The sequence below is a fragment of the Gallus gallus genome, chromosome 14 (assembly GCF_016699485.2).
Source record: "Gallus gallus isolate bGalGal1 chromosome 14, bGalGal1.mat.broiler.GRCg7b, whole genome shotgun sequence".
NCBI classification, from domain to species: Eukaryota; Metazoa; Chordata; class Aves; order Galliformes; family Phasianidae; genus Gallus; species Gallus gallus.
In genome coordinates, this window is record NC_052545.1 from 341,223 (window position 1) to 362,379 (window position 21,157).

At 38.1% G+C, this 21,157-nt stretch overlaps 1 protein-coding gene and 1 long non-coding RNA gene across 4 annotated transcripts in view; one reads left to right on the top strand and one right to left on the bottom strand.

The window, feature by feature from the left end:
* The window catches only part of SHISA9 (shisa family member 9), a 157,064-nt gene that overhangs the window by 7,115 nt on the left and 128,792 nt on the right, over positions 1-21,157 (top strand). For all 3 annotated transcript variants that reach the window (XM_040647667.2, XM_040647665.2, XM_015294307.4), the window contains one exon: positions 1,334-1,458. In XM_040647667.2, coding sequence (XP_040503601.1) covers positions 1,334-1,458 — 125 coding nt within the window. The remainder of the gene's footprint in view (positions 1-1,333; positions 1,459-21,157) is intronic.
* The window catches only part of LOC107054592, a 336,025-nt gene continuing 316,320 nt past the window's right edge, over positions 1,453-21,157 (bottom strand). The window contains exons 16-17 of the long non-coding RNA XR_006931508.1: positions 17,088-19,129; positions 1,453-8,805 (exon numbers count right to left, since the gene is read on the bottom strand). This is a non-coding gene — a long non-coding RNA (uncharacterized LOC107054592). The remainder of the gene's footprint in view (positions 8,806-17,087; positions 19,130-21,157) is intronic.

The following is a 21,157-nucleotide window of genomic DNA, read 5'->3' on the forward strand; positions in this document are numbered from 1 at the left end:
AAATGAAACAGCTATTTAATATTTAAAAGTACATTGCTCCTTAATCAAGAAATCATCATGGAATGGAAGCACAGTGCAGGAGCTAGATGGTACTTGTTGTGACTTTCACCAGTGGATGTGTTTATTTTTATTTATTTATTAGTTTATAAACTTGATGCAGTGTCTGGAACACTGTATAATCTGGCAGAAAATTAAACTAAACTAGGCACAGTGCTCAGAAGATGCATTTGTCTCCTTCGAAAAGTAGCTCAAGGCATCTAAAAATTAACACTACTAAGAAAAATGGAGGAAGGAAATAGTGATCAGTGATGTACTGACTTGCACAGAGCTCCGAAGACACTGGTGAGACCCAGTGAGTGTTCCTATTGCCAAAGGGAATGGTTTCTGCAGGTGGGCCGGTTACTTTTGTGGCACAGTGGTTCAGCAGGTGGTTATGTGATACATACCTAGGAGCTAATCCTGCTCCTAGTGAAGTCAGTGGTGAAACTCCGTGGCCCAGAATTAGAGAGGGAGATACTGCCACGCTGAGATTTTCAGAACTTAGAACATAGCTGATAGATGTGTGCATTCTTACCTACATGATTTACACTGGGCAGGTTGTTTGACAGTGGAACCAGTCCATAGAAATTATGCAAATGTGGGATGAGCCACTGTGTCACACAAAATTGCTGCCTGCAGTGCTGCAGAACACCCCCACAACCAGCTTCAGGTTGGGCCTGGCCATATTGTGAGGACGACTCCTGCTTGCTCTCTGCTGCTGTAAAGCTTTCATCCTTTTTCCAGCAATTTTACCATGCCAGCTTTGCTCTGTTGTAATGATGAGGTCACTCTTGTAGAAGTGAGAAAAGTTGTTTTTAGCTGCTTTTCTGAATGGAGAAAGCTTAAATCCCTGACTGTGGATGGTGCTGTGCCTACTGGATTGCTACAAGAAAATCATATTAAATCCTTTCATCTTTGGTAATGTTTTCATTGAAAATGGTCAAGGTCAGTGCACTGTGGTGCTCTCTGCGGCTCTCTGTTTAAGAGTTGACTCTGACAGACCTGCTCGGTTTGACTGCAATGGCCATGTCATCGAGCACAGGCAATGGAAGAACTCTGCAAGTCTCAACAAGCTTAAATTATGTTCCTATAGAGCAAAGACAGATGAAGAACTGAGTCTTAAGTATGAAGTCTCATGATGAATCTGAGTCCCTGATTCTGCTGTGAATAGAGCTGGTTTCTCCAGTAGGCATTATGACAGACTGTATCCCAAACAGAAACAAAACACCTGGACTATATTGCAAATAACTTAAGAGATTTTGCAACAGGTTTATTCTGAAATTTTGTTTTTCAGGGCTCTTGCTGATGTGATGCGACCACAAGGTCCATGTACAACAGATCATATGGAAAGAGATCTCAACATTGTAGTACATGTGCAACATTATGAAAACATGGAGACAAGACCTCCAAATAACTTACGTAAGTTGCATTATAACCACATTTATATCTGGAATGCTTGCACTAAAATGATTATTATGAAATGATATTGGTAGATGTCAAATGTGTATATACAGTACACATGTTCTGGCATAGAAATAGTTTATCTCAGAAATAGAAATACCTAGATTTCCTGGTGCAAAAAGTGCAATGCTTACAGAAAACCATTTTGATGAGAAAAAATGAGTTACTGTCTTTTTTTTTACCTTGTTGTCTTGGTTGACTGTTTTGAATCTTTGTCTCTTTCTAACTGATGTTTTTATTAAGCTCATCAACCTATTCCTTATTCTGTGTGTTTTTAATACCAAAATAAAAATGGCTAAGCTTACAGCAATATTTAACAAGATGTATGATACATCTGTAACACCCAAAAAGAAAGTGGTCCCACTGGGGTATCATCTAGTGGTGGTCTCGTTATCATCGCCACTAGTAAAATACTTAAATACATTCCTGGAGAGCATAAAGTTGTATGTAGTTTTCAATTTCCTCAATTTTTTCTCTAATGGAAATTTAAGAGGAAAACTATTAAATTTTAAATAATAATTTTGTTTTGCATTTGCTATTAATTACTTGTTATGGAAGATTAAGTAAAACTACACCTTGGAGTTTCAAAGGACATATGGTGACATTTCAAGGGCTTCTGGAATTCTAGGCACTTTATTTCTCAGTCTTCTATTGTACCACAGCGCAGATCCTTGTTGTGCTCAGATATGTTTTCCTTTCATGATGAACAGTTTGACTATAATTTTAATTTGCATGTTTATGTATTTTGTGTCCTTCTATATTATATGTACATATAGATACATAGAAATTACAGATTACATGTTTAAAATTTCAAGTTCAGGACAAGAGTATCATTCAGGAAAGTATGGATCATTCGACAGTAAATGGCTTTATTCTGTGATGTAGATCAATGTAGTTGAGCATACTACTGCATGTATACTTTTTCCTGCGTTGGTATTTGGGTTCTGAAACATTTATACTACATGCATTTGTCTTTTCCTCATCTGGAGAAAGCATAAAATTTCCTTATATTTGGACAAAGAATTAGTTTTGTTCAGACAGGACAGTGCAGTTTCTGTGCGATTTTACTGCTCCCTTCTTTTTGGGGGAACATCGTAAGAACAGTGAGAGAAAGAGAAGATTCATGTGCTGTGTGCACTCCTGGCACTTGTTTTGTGGTAAAGGCTGATGGTGATTTCTTATGCACATGGTTACAGGACAACAGGAGAGAATTAAAGCTGTGACCTCTAATAGAGATACCATATATAGTGAAGTCCGACATCTAATCTGTCAGCGCTACTTTCCAGCAAAGTACTTCCACCTGGGCATGTGCAGTTCAACACTACTGAAGGGGAAGTACATGCATACCGCAGCATTACATCTCTTAATTGCATAAAAGCACAGTTTCTCAAGAGGAACTTATGCTTCTCTCTCAATCCTTCCTGTGACTGTGTTTTCAAGCAGGAAGATGCCAAATGCTAATGAAGTCATGTTACAACCCTTAGTTTCTGTTATAAGTGAAATGTATATTCAGAATCTCAGTTAATGAAGAGAGCCAGGAAGTAAATTGATTCCTACTGTATTGATTGCATCTGGAATTTTGTAATCTTCACACTGAGGTTTTGCTTAAAACTTTGTATACTGCAGTATATTACATACTACAGTGAGTCTTTAAACTCTTTAAGTTTCTTGTATTTTTAATTAAGATTTAAGCCTTTGTTCTATAAACTATTGGACATATATGTCCATCTTAGTGGAAAGACATAATTACAACATCGAGGAAGCAAAAAAGATAAATGTAATGGTACCTTAGGACCTTGACTTATGGCACCAGTTATCCATACCGCATTGATCTCAGAATGTGTCCCTTTGACACATATAATATATGTGAAGGAGCTCTTGCTTCACTGCAGTTTACCACATAGGATCTCTACTGGTATGTTGGAGCTATCTTAACACCCCTAGGTGATGAAAAGGAGCCAGTCTTGGGACTGCTTCACATGCAGTTCAGGCATTCCTGCAATGAATGGAAACCTTGGAAAAAAGCAGAGAAGATGGTAGCTGTTTCAGTCTTTGGTCAAATTTATGGATTAAGTCAGTCAATTTTTTGGTGTAGACCTCCAAAGTGGTGAAGTTACTCCAGGCATTTGCTCTGTAGCTTTGTTTTTGTTGCCACTATATTGCCTGATAAATTCATCAAAAACATGACTAAAAGACCTTGTAGAATTAGTCTGTACATCAAACAATGATTCAAGTGTGGTGAGTGCATGTGCATTACAGTGCTGGAAAAGGCTTTAGAAAGAATTATTATTTAGAGAAATTTCCTAAGCCCAGTATCTTAGTGATAGGAAATTTTACAGCGGAGTTCTAAGACACTAAGAGTGCAGATACTACTTACAGAAACTTTCTCAGTTCAGCATTACCTACTTCTAGTGCTGGAAAAGTGACTTCTTGGGGTATTTTTAGAAGTAAATTAGCAAAGCTCAAGTATAGCTTTCTCTGCACTTCTATTCCAGATCTTTACTTACATAGAGAAAATGAAGTACTACAAACTTACAGCATCAGATGCTTTGGTATATATTTTTTTGAAGTTTTACTTGCTAAGTTACCACTTCCTACCTACTAGCTATCTCAAAATGAAACATAAAAATTTGATACTAATGTACTTTTCACATTGGTCTGTAAATATGAAGAAGGCAGGAGTAATCTCTTAGGCAGTATGTACCATTTCCATATTGTGTCTTTCAAAATATCGAAGACAAACTTTTGAAGGCCCAACATTATTAAAAATGTTATAATTTGAATATTCATTTGCTCTGCTGCCAACCCACTCTGAAGGTGTCCCTTCACCCCCTGCAAAGGGATGCTATGTCAAAACAACAAACTTTGCTCGATCTCTGACACCAAAAATGAGCGTGTTTCTGTCTTTGGACTGTTTATTACCAGAGAACAAAGATTTATAAGCACAACTATTTGCCGAAAGCAATAGTGCAATGGAAAGCCAAAGTAAAATTTCTTTTCAGCACCTCACAGTCTAAGCAAGCGCAGTTTGAGTTTCCCATCCTTTCTTTTCTGATACTCAGAAAAGAAAAGCCATACTGCAGATCCTGGAAAAACTAAGACTACCTTTACTAAAACTACCTTTTCTGTGCCCAGGTAAATCCAGACAACCTCGACATTTATTAGTGAAAGCTGCTTTGTCCTTAAAGGTTGTTAGTTGCCATAATTTTCTCCTGAAAGCATGCTTTATTTAGGATTACTTCTCCATTATTTTTTCGTCACTTGAACACATTAGAATGGAATAGTGCTTTGTAAACAAGCAGCAGTTATCTACGTAGAGTTACCACATTCAGGTTCTGTAGTATGGCATATTAAATATTATTTTAAAAAAGCATTTGTAAGTTATGTTAAAAACAAAACCAAGTGCAAATATTTCTACAGAATTTGAGATCACTTTTGTTCACCTCTATTTAACTTTCACAGATCTTAACAGAGCAGCAGCATTCAAGATGTTTTTTTCTACTTACTGTGTTAGAAGTCAGCGATTTATTAAACGTGGGATTATAAAACCATTGCATCAAGATCTAGGAGCCTTTCTAGCTACATGCTTATTTCTGGAAGATGATAGCTAGTATTATTTCTAATTCATATTTTATGATGGCAGAAAGAAACACTTATGTTAGAGCTGTCCACGGTCACTTTTCCTAATGATCAGTAAAAGCTCAGTTACTGTCTCCTTGCACTAAGATATTTAAAGCATTTATGCAGAATCCAAAGATTGAGCTAACTTTAAAGGGAAGCCAATTTGAAACTACGGTGAAATTTTCAAGGTGAAACGCTAGCTTTTAGTTAGCTTGACATATATGGGTTATTTCTTCATTTTTAATTTAACACAAAATGTTGCACTATATCAAAATTGCCCATTTTAAGGATTTGCAGCACACATGATTAAAACAACTTTTCCTCTTAAGTATATGCAAAGGAATACTGTGTTTGCGCCTGTATTTGACTGTCAGTTGTTCTGGACGCATGCTCATTACAAATGCTAATGCTGAAAACAAAGCTAAGATGTTTCTATAACTGATGCCTTATGATAAATTAATTTTATTTTTTATTTCTTTCTTTGCACTGGATAGTTAGAATATAATGAGGAGAGTATTCTCTAAAGTTCTCACATATCAGAATAAACATTTTGTATTATGTATTCCTGTGTATCCCCCATGGCTGTGATTTGAAGCTCAGCCTTTGTTTTCCTGTGAAACCATCACTAGTTTGACACTGTGAAAATGCAGTTAGAATTTGCAAGAGTTTTTTGCAGTCTTTTTCACCCTTTGTGAATATACTTTTCTTCTTGTTTAATGCAGAGCTCTTTGGCAAACTAATTATGTTTAACATATCTATATCAGACTGTGTTTATATTTGTAAGTTTATGGTTCACTGTACTGCACTGTCTAAGCATAATTCCTGCTTTTACTCCCTGAAAATAAGCATACAGGCTTAATAGTTCACCAAAGTTTCTCAGTATCTTTGAAATGCAAAGCTCTTGGAGTATGTAAAATACAAACTAGGTTACTTACTTTCCTGGTAATGAGGAAGTAATAACAGACTTCAGTTGATAGGGGCTTCGAAACAGTATTAAAAACATTGTTCCAGTGAACAGATGCAAAACGCAAAGGAGTGAGCAAATAACTTTATGCTTTGCCTCACTGCTACCTAGGTTGCTTGATTACAGTAAAATGATTTTTTAGACCTGATTATATACACAGGTCCAGCCCAAAGGAACTGGACTAATTCTACATAAATGTTAATTGACTGTTACCTCCTCACCCAGAAGGACAAAGTACAGGTAGAAAAGCTGATCTCTAGAGGCAAGGCTCCAGCCATGTCTTATGAGCAAAGCGATGGAGAATACTAACAAGTTTCCAGCCAAGGAAAAGCACTGTGACCAAAAGAGAAGTGAAGTACTGCTGATGGAGTGTTCTGAGACAGTGAAGAATGAGGGAGAATAAAATGGCCAGCTTAACTGGACGATATACTTAGTTCACAAGAAACTAGAATGCTGTGGCAGAGGAAAGGAATTGTAGTCAATAAGTGTGGGGAATGTGTTTCCATTTGAAGCCTTTAGTTTTCATTAGTATGCAAAAATTCATTTTATTTACTCATAATCTACCCAGGAAGCACCTTAAAACTATTCAAAAAAGAAAAAAAAAAAAAGTTTAGATACTTTAGATAGTTGCTGACCTAAAAGCCAGTAGGCTCAGATTAGCCCTGGAAGAGGACTACTTAGTGTTACATTTTGGATAGGGAAAAATTTGACTTTTGTATTACATACTTTACAAAAGTAATAATCTAAGAAAAAGGGCAGAGCACCATCATAAGCCATGTCAAAATAAATGTTGTTTTTTTTTAACATAGTTTCTGATTGAGGTTAGAAACAGCATGCTGCTTTGTCAGAACCATCTTGAGACCACTTCAAATTAAATTCTAGACACTGACATCAACTGATATTATGGTATCCAGTAGATCTTCAAAGCATTTGTAAACTGATGATAGAATTTTTGCTTTTTTTTAAAAAACAGATTTTTTAAACATTAATAAAACTACAGCTATGGTGAAAAGTATTACAGCTCCAAACCTTCCATGCTGGGAACACAATTTCTCATAGAACTTAGCATCTAAAGATGCATTTCTTTTGCAACCCACTCACTCACTGCTAAAGACGGTGATGTTTAATCTGTTCTGAATGGTTGTTTAGCCTCATAATTATTAATATAAAAATGTTAGTAATTTATATTCAGATTTTAATTCAGATTCATGACACTGATTTTTGAGAACCTTCTTGAAACACCAAAGAGGATATTAAAGGAATTTAATTACAACCTGATAGTGAGAGCTTCTGAATTTATTTAGAAAAGATAAAACAGTAAGAAAAATCAAATATTTCATTAAGCATCGACTGTGATACTTTTCTCTAATTCATTAGGAAAGAAAAAGGATAATTTTGAAAATGTTAGTATATACTACACACAATAGCTTTTCATTAACTACATCTGTCTTTACCTAGATACATATGTCAGAACATGACTAGTTCCATGCTTTTGGGATCATCTTGTTGACTTAATCCAGCAAATGAAAAAATAAGCTAAGGCAAATAAAAGACAACTGTTGGCATGAACAAGGACTGAGTATGCTGGGCCAGTAATCCAATACAACTTTGAACTTGAAGTTACTGCACAAGTTCACTGGCTTTCTTCCTTATTCTAAAACATTTCTGGATGAATATGATTTCATTGGAAAACCATGAAGAATATGTTGTGTACCCTTTCTGCAGTATTAGTCAATGAGATATGTTTTGAACAACAGTGGGTTCATAAGCTTTGTTCTATTAACCATTTCCATTAGGACTCAACAATGAAGTTTTTGCTCTGTCTTCATTTATTGTGCTATAAAAATAATTACATTAGATTACTGTCTTGCATCCCGTAATTTACTTTTAGTGAGCTTTTAATTCAGATAAGTTTGACATATCATAATAAAAGTATTCATCACTGTAAAATGTATTTGGGAGAAATACAGTTAATCACTGACATTATCCTTCAGTGGCAGTAATTAACATTATAGTTATAAAAATATGAAATATTTTATAATGAATTTTAAGAGATGGAACGATTAATTTATAAAACAAAAGACAGTCATAATAGAAAAGAGTACTGCAGTAACAGACTATTACCTAGTTAGTTCTGAGTCACACAACAGCAAACTTGAAAAGTGCTTATGAAGGATGAGACTTATTTTGATGTAATCAGGTGCAGATTCAAGTACTTTGAAATGCTGCCCAATGGCACAGGGATGTATTTACTATCTAGCAGATGAAAAGTTCATTATTTAAATACAGTTTGACTTCCGAAAATAGTTCTGCTGTTACTCTTGAATCCGCTTTTACCTCTGTACCGTCATCATAAGTATTTAATAAGGGTTTGGTTCCACAGAAGTTTGTTATTAAGTATTGATAAGTCCTGTCATCCAACACTCACCTGAAAACAAAGGCAATCCTTAGAAGAATAAGCATCATATGCTGTTTTGGTGCTTTGCCGTATAAGTTTTACTTGTTAAACATTATTAGTGAAGTACCATTCCCATTACATCAATTTAGTATCTAAAATTGTATTTTGTTCTTGGACATGTAAATTAAATAATACTATTTGCAACACTGCATAACTTCCACTGCAAAATATTCCCACTTTTCACCTTAGCCGTCAGGAAGGTCCATCATCAATGCTTTGTATCTGTTGCAATCCTTCTTGCGGGGATTCTTGATGTAAAAATCTGATACGGTAAAGAATGCCAAAGTAATAGGATTCATGTTTGGAAAAACAGCAAAAGAAAAGCAATAATAAAAGAACTAAAATAAATAAATAAATAGCACCTTTTGTTTTCATGGCCAGTTTGCCAACATCATCACACAGACAAACTGCACTTGCCCTTTTTGTGCCAAAACAATGTTGTTCTTAACTGCTGGCTTACAACTGGATCATTTTTCTAAATCTCCTAGCTCCCTTCATACAGCTTAGAGGATTCAGTGACAGAGGAGCAAAAATGCATGTTCATTGCAAAGAGTAGTGAAGGCTGGGCAGGGCAAGCAGTGGAAACTAGGAAAGCGTTCTGAGAAGCCAGGAGACTGGAAGTGGTTTCCAGGTAGATATACCTTCCAACTCTGTCTGGGAGGCTGCAGATGAGGAAAATGCCCCTGCCCTTGGCACAGACAACAGAGTCATTCCTGCTTTTCTTCCATGCTCCTGCCCTTTGGCAGCAAAGCTGCTGCAGCTGAACATCCTCTGCCACCTCCAGGATGCAATCCAGGCCTGAAGGCTTTCTGCAGGTACTGAAGTCTCAGTGCCTGAACCCTGGCACAATTTAGGACTGCAGGTGGCAGCTTTCACTTACTGCAGATGGTCTGAAATTTCTCTGGGGCACTATAGGAGCAGAGAGCTGTATGCAGTGGGAATTGTTTCATTCAAGTCTCTCCTCTCATGGAGGAAGCAAGTCCAAGTTTGGGAAGGACCACTGGCCAAGAGCAGTCTCAATGGCCAGCAAGGTTTAGTCTCTGTGAAACAATATGCTTCTCTGATTCTGCAGCAAATGGAGATGAGTTCTTGAACGTTCTCCCATTAAAAGGAATGAGGACTACTGACAGTAATTTTATCAAGAGCTTGCAAAAGGAAACATCATTACTTTCAGCATCAATCAGGAGCTAAGCTGGGGAAGACACTCAGAATTTGTGTGCCTGGCTCTTTTTTTCATACCCCTGAAGGTCATAAAGGGACGAAGGCTGTGTTAGACGCAAAGCAGTTCCTGCTGGGGACAGGGCTGAGGGTCAGGAATGGCACTGCTTCCTGAAGAGCTCTGCTGTACCTCATCAAATAACTACCTCCATACATATTTTGCATTTACCATAACTCATCTTTTTTCAAGGCCAAACCTTCCCCCCAGTTCAATTAGAACAGTTTCAAGTTTATAGTCATAGCTCTGTAGCTGAATTGCCATTAAATACTTTACTTAGTTAAATGAACTCCTATAAGGATTTTTAAGCAACGTCATTTGCATTTATAATTCATTACTTCTTTCCCATCCCTTTAAAATTACTTTTCTTTTGTTCTTGCTTTTTCTCCTCGCTGTATATCAAAGCACTTAGGAAAAGAGGTCTGTGGAAAGGAGCAATTTCCCTCAAAAATAAATCTTAGTTATTAATAATCTTGCTCTTAACAGATCTGCTATGGAAAAGATCCATAGAAAAATCAGAAAAAAAGAAGCTTACACTCTGTAGGGTAAAACATTTGCAGAAGGCTTATTCATAGATGCTTAATTAAAATAAAGATTTCTTTAAGAGCTATAATGAACAAAATTCACATAGAACAGATATCTCCTTACTCTCTAGTATCTGTTTGGGGATTAAACTGAGTCTGCAAGTTTGCACATCCAAGCACAAAGCTAAAATTCTACTTCTGTGTCTAGCTTGTTATTCTTGGTCATCCCAAGCTGTAATTGTGATGGTAGAACCCAGGGGCCGAGCTTGGACAGTTTCTAGCAGAAACAGTAACAGTTATCAGAAACTTTGGAATCTTGAAGAATATTAAAATTAAAATTGTGCTTCTCTGCAGATGTTATTTTAGCAGATATATTGTAGAAGAAGCATAAAAAACCACAACTTTTATTATTAGGAGGCTCTTTCCCTGACTTGTTCGTTATATTAATAATTTAGTGCACTTACCTAGGAGTTGCATAATGCCAATTCTCTTTCCAGCTGTGATTATACATGTCTTATAGGGAGGTATAAATAACTGTGTGCAAATAGATTAGTCCTATTTCCTCTCAGGGTAAGCAATTTATAATAGGAAAAAACAATGCTGCAGGACTCTTTTCAAGCGCACATAAATGACACGCTTTATAACATGATGATCTTGCACTGTCATAGTGTGGCATTTTAAAGCCATTGACATTTACTTAAGAAAATCTGGCTAGAAATATTTGGAAGCTACACCTTACTTCCTATGTGACACCTTATCTCCATTTCTACAAATATAGAGACATAGATGAAGATTAACCCCGTAATTGGAGACATGCAGCTAGAGCTCTGCTGGAATGTGGTGATCAACCGTCTGCTCCATGCACAGAAATTATTTTTCATTCAGATTTTGTAATGATCAGAATTGCTCAAACATTTTTTAGAAAAAAAAAGACGTCTGTGAAAACGTAGTCTCTGTAAATTAGTGTTTAGTGTTCTGTTTTGCTGAAACTGTTCCCTGCAGTAATAATGGTGTTCATTCCCCCCCCCTCCCCCCCCCCCCCTTTTTTTTAAACCCCCTCTCATGTGGTCTACAATGGGCAAGACCGCACACTAGCATCTCTTCATCTCAATAACTGATAAGCAGTACCTCAGGTTCCCCTTGCGTTTCTTGATTTTACCTGGACAAAGAGTAATACGCTCTGGCTTTCTACAGAATTATCTGTTCTTATATACTGATCAATCAGCAACAAACAACTACAGAGCTGGGGCAAATGGGTTACAAGTTACTACAAAGAGTACCAGATAGACCAAAAAAAAAAAAAAGACACTAGCTGTGTTCTCTTTTAAGAACAATAAACCTAGAATTATTTACTGAAAGCAATAAGATGCCACAGGGCATTGTTAGCATGAAATTTGGCTTTGCAAATCCAGTAAGTATAGAGATGCTCTCTTAGAGCCTCTAACAGTCAAATAAGGAGATCCAGTCATCAAAAGTTGGGAATGCCAGCAAAACAAGAAAAGTATAGAAGGATCTATGGCACAGCCCATTCCTCATTGATCAGTTTTCTATCAATCAGGATGATGCACACTTTGTAGGCTCTTCATTAATTGTACAAGAAAGTCTGAAGGTACTGGACAGGTACTAAAGGATCAGACCTATCTTACAGTAAACTGCAGGCTCAAAACTTGGCAGATTTATTAATTGCCAATTATTTTTGTTTTAGCTGAGTATGCTAGGAGCTCCCAAGTGGGAAATCCAGACAATAGTTAACACAGTTTAAAAGCAGTATTAACCCTTCTTTATGGCTGGCAACGCTCTTGGGAAAGAAGATACTGCAGTTTCAAGGATGGAAAAAAATCACGAGTGTTTGGCAATGTAAGGGTGACTAGCATGACTACGGACAGAGAAGTCCTAAGTGCGTATTTTTCTGTCTGTATCTCTGTATTTAGAACATTTACTTTCATCACAGACCTGTAGACTACACAGAGTTTGAGATCAATGCACCCTGGAAGTTGATGAACATGAGCTAATAACTTTGAGAACATTTTTCTTATACAATTACTGACAGGCCTTAACAATTTTGAAGGAATTAATAGAAGAGAAATAATTTTGTCTTATTTTTCATCCAAGTAAATTACAACTAGGACATATGCATGTCATACTCTGAAATCAGAGATGTGCCTGAATTCTGGCAGCCAACTATGCCATAATCAATACTCTTATCATCTGAAGAATGATCTTTAAAATCATCTTTAAAATATTTTCACAGTAACTGGCAGCCACAGATTTTACTAGATATGACCTTCATGAGAAAATTGCAGGTGGTATCCAGACTGCTTTCTGTCTTGTGGATTTGATAGCAGTTGCACCTCCTCACTGTTATTCTCACCAGCTTTCCTCTAAGATAGCACTGCATTCTTACTTAGTATACAGGATTAAAATGGGCACATCCTTTCTCTTGCTTTGAAACAGTTCCTGACGCCTCATCCATATAAAAGATGGTGCAGCCTTACAGCTGATGCATTTTACAAGAAAGATGTCAGAAGGCACACAGAGCGGGTTCAATTGAAAATGCTTAAGAGAATATTTTTTGGGGGAAAAGGTTTCAAAATTACAGAACTACGCAATGTGTAACACCGACATAGCTCACAAAACCTTCAGTGCAGAGACCAAGCCAGCAGCACTGCCTTTCACTCCTTGGGGAATTCTACCTTGGACCGACCGTTTCTCACTGTAACGCTTGTATTCATTTACAAATGTTTGGACAACAACCATATTTTACTTTACTTTTTAAGCCACAGGTATGTAATATTCAGAAAGAGAGTAAAGCAAAAATGAGCCTGAAAAATCAGCTCATTTTACAATGGTAATAACAATTTGATGCTTTACTCAGGTGTATTCAAAAACAGGCCAAGCAAAATCTCTTTCTCCCCACCCTGAGTATCTCAGGAATGATATCATTGTTCCAGCTCAGTCTCTTTCACTTGATCTAATTCTCTCCCAGCAAAGCTTTTCTTGCTTTGATGTTTGTGATTCTGCTTTTCTGTGTCTGAGAGTAGTAATGAAGATATGCCACAGTTAGTGACAAGGCAAGTATTCTAGAAAAATTCTGCCAGAAGAGATGAAGTGAAATACCAAATACTTGACGTTAGTTTTTGGAAGTGATCACTCATTAGTAAATTTATGTAATGCTCTGTAGCTTCAAGGAAAAAAAAAAAACAAGTTATTTAAAGCTCACCATTAATTAAGAAATAAAATAAAATAGTGTAAAGACTTAAAACTGCACAGGAAAAGTAACTTGCTGTTAAAAAGATAGGGATCCATGAAAACAATATGGGAAGAGACAGCGTGCATTTGTCTCCATTTCAGCACCCACAATAGCTGAAAAAATTGTTATGCATTTTTAAAATCTTGAAGTTGTGCTACCTGGTGAGAATACCACATTTTTAAAGAATAACTGTGTTTTCTTACAGCCTTTAACAATGATTGTAATTCCATATTTTATATAATCAAAATATGACGTTTCTCTTCAGTCCCCATTCAATTTCCTGAGCTTAGGCCCTTAATGTACAGAGTACATGTAAGATGCCACAGTATTCATAGCTACATACATTACTATAAAGATACCCCCACAGGTTACTTAATATGTAGCACAGAGTACATAATATTCTCCGTGCTCCAATGACATCGGACCAGAAGGTTAACTGCAGAGTAACTTGGTGCATTTTTTCCTCAGCTGCTTAAGCAATCCTCATTTTCCTATCCCTTCTGAATCATCAGTTTCCCATCAGTTGGGAAAGATCTTGTCCATTTGTTTATACATTTTTATATGAATCTACTAACCAAGAGTGCCTTCTGAGAGATGCATTTCCTAATATTACACACAGTTGCTATTGTGCACTAACTTGTCATTACATACTCTGAAACAGGCAAATGTGTTTCAACAGGCGAAAGATCATGCTGCTGCTGCTATTTACAGTATTTTATAATTATGGAAGTGATTAGAGTTACAGGTACAGAAAGGTCACAAAACTTCTTATCTTAGGAATTAGTGCAAATAACATGTAATTTACAGTAGCATACTGATCTTGATTCAGAAGCACTGAAAGTCAGGTACTGTCTTTCATTGTCTTTGACAGTCTGAATTGCATCCACTGTGTTTTAAATAAATATGCTTGAGATGTGATAGTATAATTTGTATCAGCGTAATACTACAACAATTTCAGAAATATAATACAATAAACACTATCATTGTTTATATAATTAAGATATTCCAAATCTAATAACCCAAGGATGCTTTTAACAGTCTATTATATCACTTGTGCTAATATTATTACCTACTCTGGGTACGCTGAAATGTAATTTAAAACAGCAACAGCAGAGCACTGGGATTAAGGAAACGCTGATCAAAACCTTAAGGATTTCTGGAGGTCACAAAGACCTTTGCAGTCTGTCAGGCTGGGAACTGTTGACTGGGGAATGCATCCCACTTCCCCTCCAATTCCCAGTTATTAAAAAAAAACACCACAAAATACCACTGAAGAAGTTAAGAATCAGTACCACTTTGGATTTCCTTTCTGGAGGAGAACAGGAGAAGTACAAATTTTCTAGGATGCACCACACTTCAAATAAGAGTACTGAAATATTTAAAGAAAGAAGTAAAATGACTGTCCAGGCTACTGTATTAAATCACATGCAATTCACAAAATAAATTAGTACACCTTGCAATGATAGTTCAAAAGTCACATAAAAACCAAGTGCAAGAAAGAACTAGTATGGACATAGGCACTGAAGAAATCATTCATAAGAGAAACAATTGAAAGGCATCTATTAAATAGAAAATAGAGCTTGTTACATCTGGATCCCCTGTTTAAGTACAGGCATAGTACCAGTTTAACAGTGGCTAGTTTGTACATCTGCAGCCTAAATTATCTGTCACTAGATTTCTAATCCTTCGAGCATTAAATATTCTAGAAAGAAACGAGCCTGCCAGTGTTCTTAATGGTGTCAGTAACCTGCTCTCTTAAGCAGACGAGCTTGCTAAAAACAGAGATGAGAGTGTTCATTAGCAAATGTTTAATTTATGAACACATTTGGTGCTAAGGAATGAAAATAAAAGTATTTTAAACAGTAGAATTTTATATTGAATTTCGGGTAGAATCATTACTTTAGGGAGTGAATTCTGGGATAGGCTGAAGAGTAGCAGGGCTGCCAGGTACAACAGGAGCTGCTGTGTCTTCAGCTCTCTCCCTGTTACAACATATTTAGGGCTAAAGCAGTCTCAGTGGCATACCAAAGTTCCCTCACTGTGGGAGAAGGGCAAATGTGCAAAACAGTGATCCACCAGCACCGTGCTCACGTTGATTGGCTTCTACCTTCCACCACCTCTAAGCTATGAAATGCAGAACGTAGGGGAGCTTCATCTTTATTAACTGGCTTCACAGTCATGAATAAATGAGTTTTACAGATAGAGCTATGATCTATGATACAAGTCCTATAACTTTACCTAGCAGTTTCTATCACCAGCACATGGACTGTGAAGCCAAACTGCTGACTGACCCTTCTGTACTGAGTGTTGTATTTCTGAGACTTTTCTTCCTTGGATGATGAATGCTTGTTTCATTTATCTTTACTTGCTTTGGTATCATACATTAATACAAACCAGACCTGTAAAATATGCTGATAATCCTAAGAGTTCTGTTAATCCCTAAGTACTAGTAGAAAAAGGGAAAATACTCATGGGAACAGTGTATACTGAAGATTTTGGTTTCAGGTGAATGCAATTAAAGCTATTCCCTTAAGCTCATAGCACAAGTAATGATATGAGGAAACTCACAGATGCTATGAATGTGCAGGAGGGAGAGAGTTTTGTTTGCTCCATGTTCAATAGGCCATGTGTAATAAGCTGGCATTTCCATCTATTTTTACCAGACAAAAGTCTACAGTAGGAAATCCTGATTCTCCCCTCTGCTAGCTACACATCTGAAGTTCAGCAATGAGACCAAAGGCTGAATTACAAGAGACGGGACTACACTTTCAAAGCGATTCTTTTTCCTATAGACAAATACATGCACATAAATTCCATCAGTTGATTCCTTGAATATCTCTGTGACTGAGCAACACCCATGTTTTTCCTGAAGTATTCTGAAATTGGTTCTGATAATTCTAGAACTTTGATCTTTGATCTTCTTTTAACAGCATTCACAAACTGATAGAAACATATTAATAGCATGTTTCTTGAGAGCAAATTAATGCTTTAGAGTTTACAGTAGTCACCCTCATTTATAAATCATAGACTAGAAATAGAAGACACACAGTTCTAGTTAATTCTTTAAAAGAAACTGCAATAATTCCTAAATACTGGTAGTTTATCTATAGCAAATATCACATGTACATGGCATAGCAAAAGCAAGTAGTGAAAACATGGTAGTCTGGTATGGCACAGTTTTTACTACCATTAACTTAATGTGTCTAATTACTTTTTTTTTTTTCTTGCACAAATAATGCATTTCAAAAGCCATGTTGATACAACAGCTGCACACAACCACAGTTATGAGTAACTCCCAAAGAACTATTTACAATTGCCAATACCAGGAAAAAAAAAAAAAAAACAAAACCAAAAACCAGTAAATCTTGCTTTGATCATGTATTTTACCTTCATATTGGCCAGGATGGAAGCCATTTATTGTAGCTGTAATGCTTTAATGTGATAAAAAGTACAGCAGTAATAGAAGAGTGGCACAATCCTGGGCTGCAGCAAATGATAGCAAGCCCAAATACTGCAGCTACGGATGCAGAAACAAAGGAAGAAAAACTGCTTACCTTTAGAAAGCTTCAGGTATGTAGGGATCTCCAGTGAAATCCCCTTGCCTCCACTGCCAAGCCTTAAATGAGGGCTGGGAAGGGGTGGATCCTGACTCAACCCTTCAGTCACTCAGTGCATTGCATTGCATGCACCTGAGCTCCCCTGGGCTGGCCCTGCCTTCCCACCAGGTGCTCCATCACTGGCTCAGGCCATGACTTAGCATTTCCACTACAGTCCACCCCTTCACGGTGTGAACCAATGATTGAGCAGGTTGAAGGTAAGCCCTTTCCGTTATGGTGATCCAGTATGCTGCAATGCTTAGTACAATTTGCCCGTCACGGTGTAGATTGACAGAACGTAAGAAACTGATGATTGATTCATGGTTGAGGTTCATCTTCCTCTGTGGGCCAGTACTCCATGGTTCTGGTGGCACACAGCTGCTTGGACCAGAGAAGGTCTGGCTCATAGCAGCACACCTTATATGGACTGTGGGCGACAATGTCAGGCTCATTCCTGCCCAGGTGCAAGGCTTGGGGTGAGAGGAGGGCCAGGAGTTTGGTGTAAGTGAACAGAAGTTCCCATAGATAGCAAAGGTTGCACAATATTTTTTAGGAACTGAAGTGAGCACCAAATTGCAGTCCATGGACAACAAGAGCAGAAAGTTGTCATAGTTGTCCTTGTAACAGCAACCCCAGGTAGTCCTGGAACACATGAGGAGCCATGATGGCTGGCATTCCTTCAGGCTGCTGTACAGCACATTTTGACTGAAGAAAATAGGATGTAAACCAAGGAAACACAAAAGACTCTCCAGATTTTTCTTTAGTTATGGCCAGCCCTTAACAAGCTCTAAATGCTGTGTGCAAAGTGCTACTGATCTATGAGTCAATAAAGGGTAGTAGCAGATTTTTTTTAATTGCTATTTTTAATCTTAATGCTTCAGTAAAACAATACAGTTTAAAATAATTCTTAATGGAAAGGCTTTTTTCATACAAGACAACTGCAAGCAGTATTTGTGTTCTTTTTCATGAGACAGTTGCTGACTCTAGTATTTTCTCTGTCTGGTGTCTAAATCTGTTCAGGTCTGTCCTTTTTCTGTCCTCCAGTCCTCTTTCCAGTGTCTACATGTGATCCCTTTGTGCATCTGGTATTAGTGATCTAACTCAGGATTTATTTTTTTCCCCTCCATACTTTCAAGATGATGGAAAGCACTTCCGACGTAGTTGGAATGAGGGACGTGAACATCATCCCTACTCTCATTGCTGTAAACGCATACTGTAGGAATGGTTTTAGTAGTGGGCATTGACTGTCTCCAGCTTGATCGAAAGCTGCTAATCTTAACACATCTGTTTTCCTCGACTTCAGTGAACGTGGGATTGGGCCCTTTGAGAACAGATAAAAGCTAAAAATATTGCAGTGCCAAAACTGTGTATAGTCAGTAGAGAAAGATGATCAAATTCATCATTACAGTACTCAGCAGTTTGTAAACTCATTAACATTTGCAGAGAACATGCTGTTTTACCTGTGAACTATAAACTCTGGAAAGCTCAGGAGAATTGCCACTCTGAGAAATGTTGATGTCAAAGTTACTGGGGGGAAGTATGATGAAACCAAGTGATATGGTTTAATTGTAGTTGCCATTGTTGTACAAGCTTCACGAGATGCAAATGATAAGTTACTGTGCATCTACAGAATTAAAGAGCTTGCACAGAGTAGGGTTACAGCTTAAGAAATCGTACAGGAATGTGGGAGTAAGTGAGCTTAGCTGTTTGGTTTTGGCACTGCAATATTTTTAGCTTTTATCTGTTCTCAAAGGGCCCAATCCCGAGTTCACTGAAGTCAAGGAAAACAGATGTGTTAAGATTAGCAGCTTTCGATCAAGCTGGAGACAGTCAATGTTGTACAAACATCATCTGCACATCACTTACAGACAACTGACATCTCCTTGCACCACAGTGAGTTACTGAATCTCATTTTCTTCACGGCTTTCTTCTTGATCAGGTAATCTATTGAAGTCCAAGCAGTCAAGGCAGCTGTTTTAAGTCAGATTATTTCCAGCTTCCTAACAAAAGAGAAATAATATAATAACTACTTTACACCCCCATCACTGTCACAATTCATATGATGTTGTGAAGGGCATTTGGAAGGGAGGTGGGAAGAAGACATGCAGTGCTGAATTCTGAACATATGTCCCTGGTCAGTCCTATGCTTCTGCAATAATCTCCCCCTTCCACATCAAGATATTTTCACAGACCTTCTTGGGCAAAGTTCATTTCCTAAGGTTATTGCTATAGCTCCTGAAGATTCCTTTTACACCTGCAGACTGTGGGCAGGAGAGAAGGTTGTGTTGCCAACATCAGTATGTACTGACCAAGATGCGTCAGTGGTCTGAAATCTTCTTGTGAATTTTAATACATTTGCAGATAGAAATACAACTTTGTTTTGTCATGGGTATGCATTTTCTTTGTTATATTTCTTTGTCATATTAATTTAAGGGAGAAACAAAACTGCACACCTACTTTTTTGAATAATCTTCTGTAGCAAGTTAATTTATGAATAAAAAAGACAAAATGAACGTTTTCCAGATGAGAATCTCCATGAAATGCAGACCATATACTCAGCAAGTCTGCAGATGACACCAAGCTGAGCAGTGCAGTTGATACACTGGAAGGAAAGGAAGCCATCCAGAGGGGCCTGGACAGGCTGGAGAAGTGGGCTCATGTGAACCTAATGAGGTTCAACAAGGCCAAGGGCAAGGTGGTGCACTTGGGTCAGGGCAATCCCAGGTGTTTCTACAGACTGAGGGAAAATCTCAAGAGCAGCCCTGCAGAGAAGGACTTAGGGGTCCTGGTGGACGAGAAACTGGACATGAGCCAGCAGTGTGCACTTGCAGCCCGGAAGGCCAACCATGTTCTGGGCTGCATTAAAAAAGGAGTGGCCAACAGGGAGAGGGAGGAGATGGTGCCCCTCTACTCGGCTCTTGTGAGGCCCCATCTGCAGTACTGTGTCCAGGCCTGGGGCCCCCAGTACAGGAAGAATGTGGAGCTTTTGGAGTGGGTCCAGAGGAGGGCTGGATGCAGAGATGATCAGAGGGCTGGAGCACCTCCCCTATGAGGAAAGGCTGAGGGATCTGGGCTTGTTTAGCTTGGAGAAAAGAAGGCTCTGGGGAGACCTCATTGTGGCCTTCCAGTACTTGAAGGGAACGTACGAACAGGAGGGGGAACAGCTGTTTACAAGGGTGGATAGTGTTAGGACAAGGGGGAATGGTTTTAAACTAACATGGGGAGGTTTAGGTTAGATATTAGGAGGAAGCTTTTCACCCAGAGGGTGTGACGCGCTGGAACAGGTTGCCCAAGGAGGCTGTGGATGCCCCATCCCTGGAGGCACTCAAGGCCAGGCTGGATGTGGATCTGGGCAGCCTGGTCTGGTGGTTGGTGACCCTGCACACAACAGGGGGTTGGAATGAGATGAGCATTGGGGTCCTTTTCAACCCAGGCAATTATATGATTCTGTGATTCAATGCCAGCTTCAGGGCATCTATCCAAAATTACACAGCAGCTATGTAGGGTAAAGTAACTTGCATTCGCTTTTATCACATAGCCTGTATCAGGCAAAGAGGTAAGAAAGTGCCTCAGATCAGTTTTAGGAGGACCTGTGACAGGAACTGATCACAAGCCAATAGTCTAAAAAGAATAGCTTACCCTATCTCAAAGGCAAGAACTTTCTGGAAAACTCCCAAAAGGAAGAGATCTCCAAAGAAAGATACTTCCCTCCTGGCTGCTAGCACTTAAATGAAGTTATGGAGAGTACACCCCTTCTGGTTGCTCAGTGAATTGCTCACACCTGTGCTCCCAGGCCTAGCCACACGCTTTGCCAGATGCTCCATCAGTGGTTCAGGCCATGACCTAACAGTTCCTAGTCATAGCCACAGTTTTCTTTTTCTTCTACCCATTTCCTTGAGCAACGACCTCATTGTTTGGGTTGCTCCCACTAGGAAATGTATAAATTGTTATTACTTCATCTCCTAACATGAACTGGGTTTAAACCTATGCCTGCCAAATGCCTGCACAGTAGTTTCACTGTACATCAT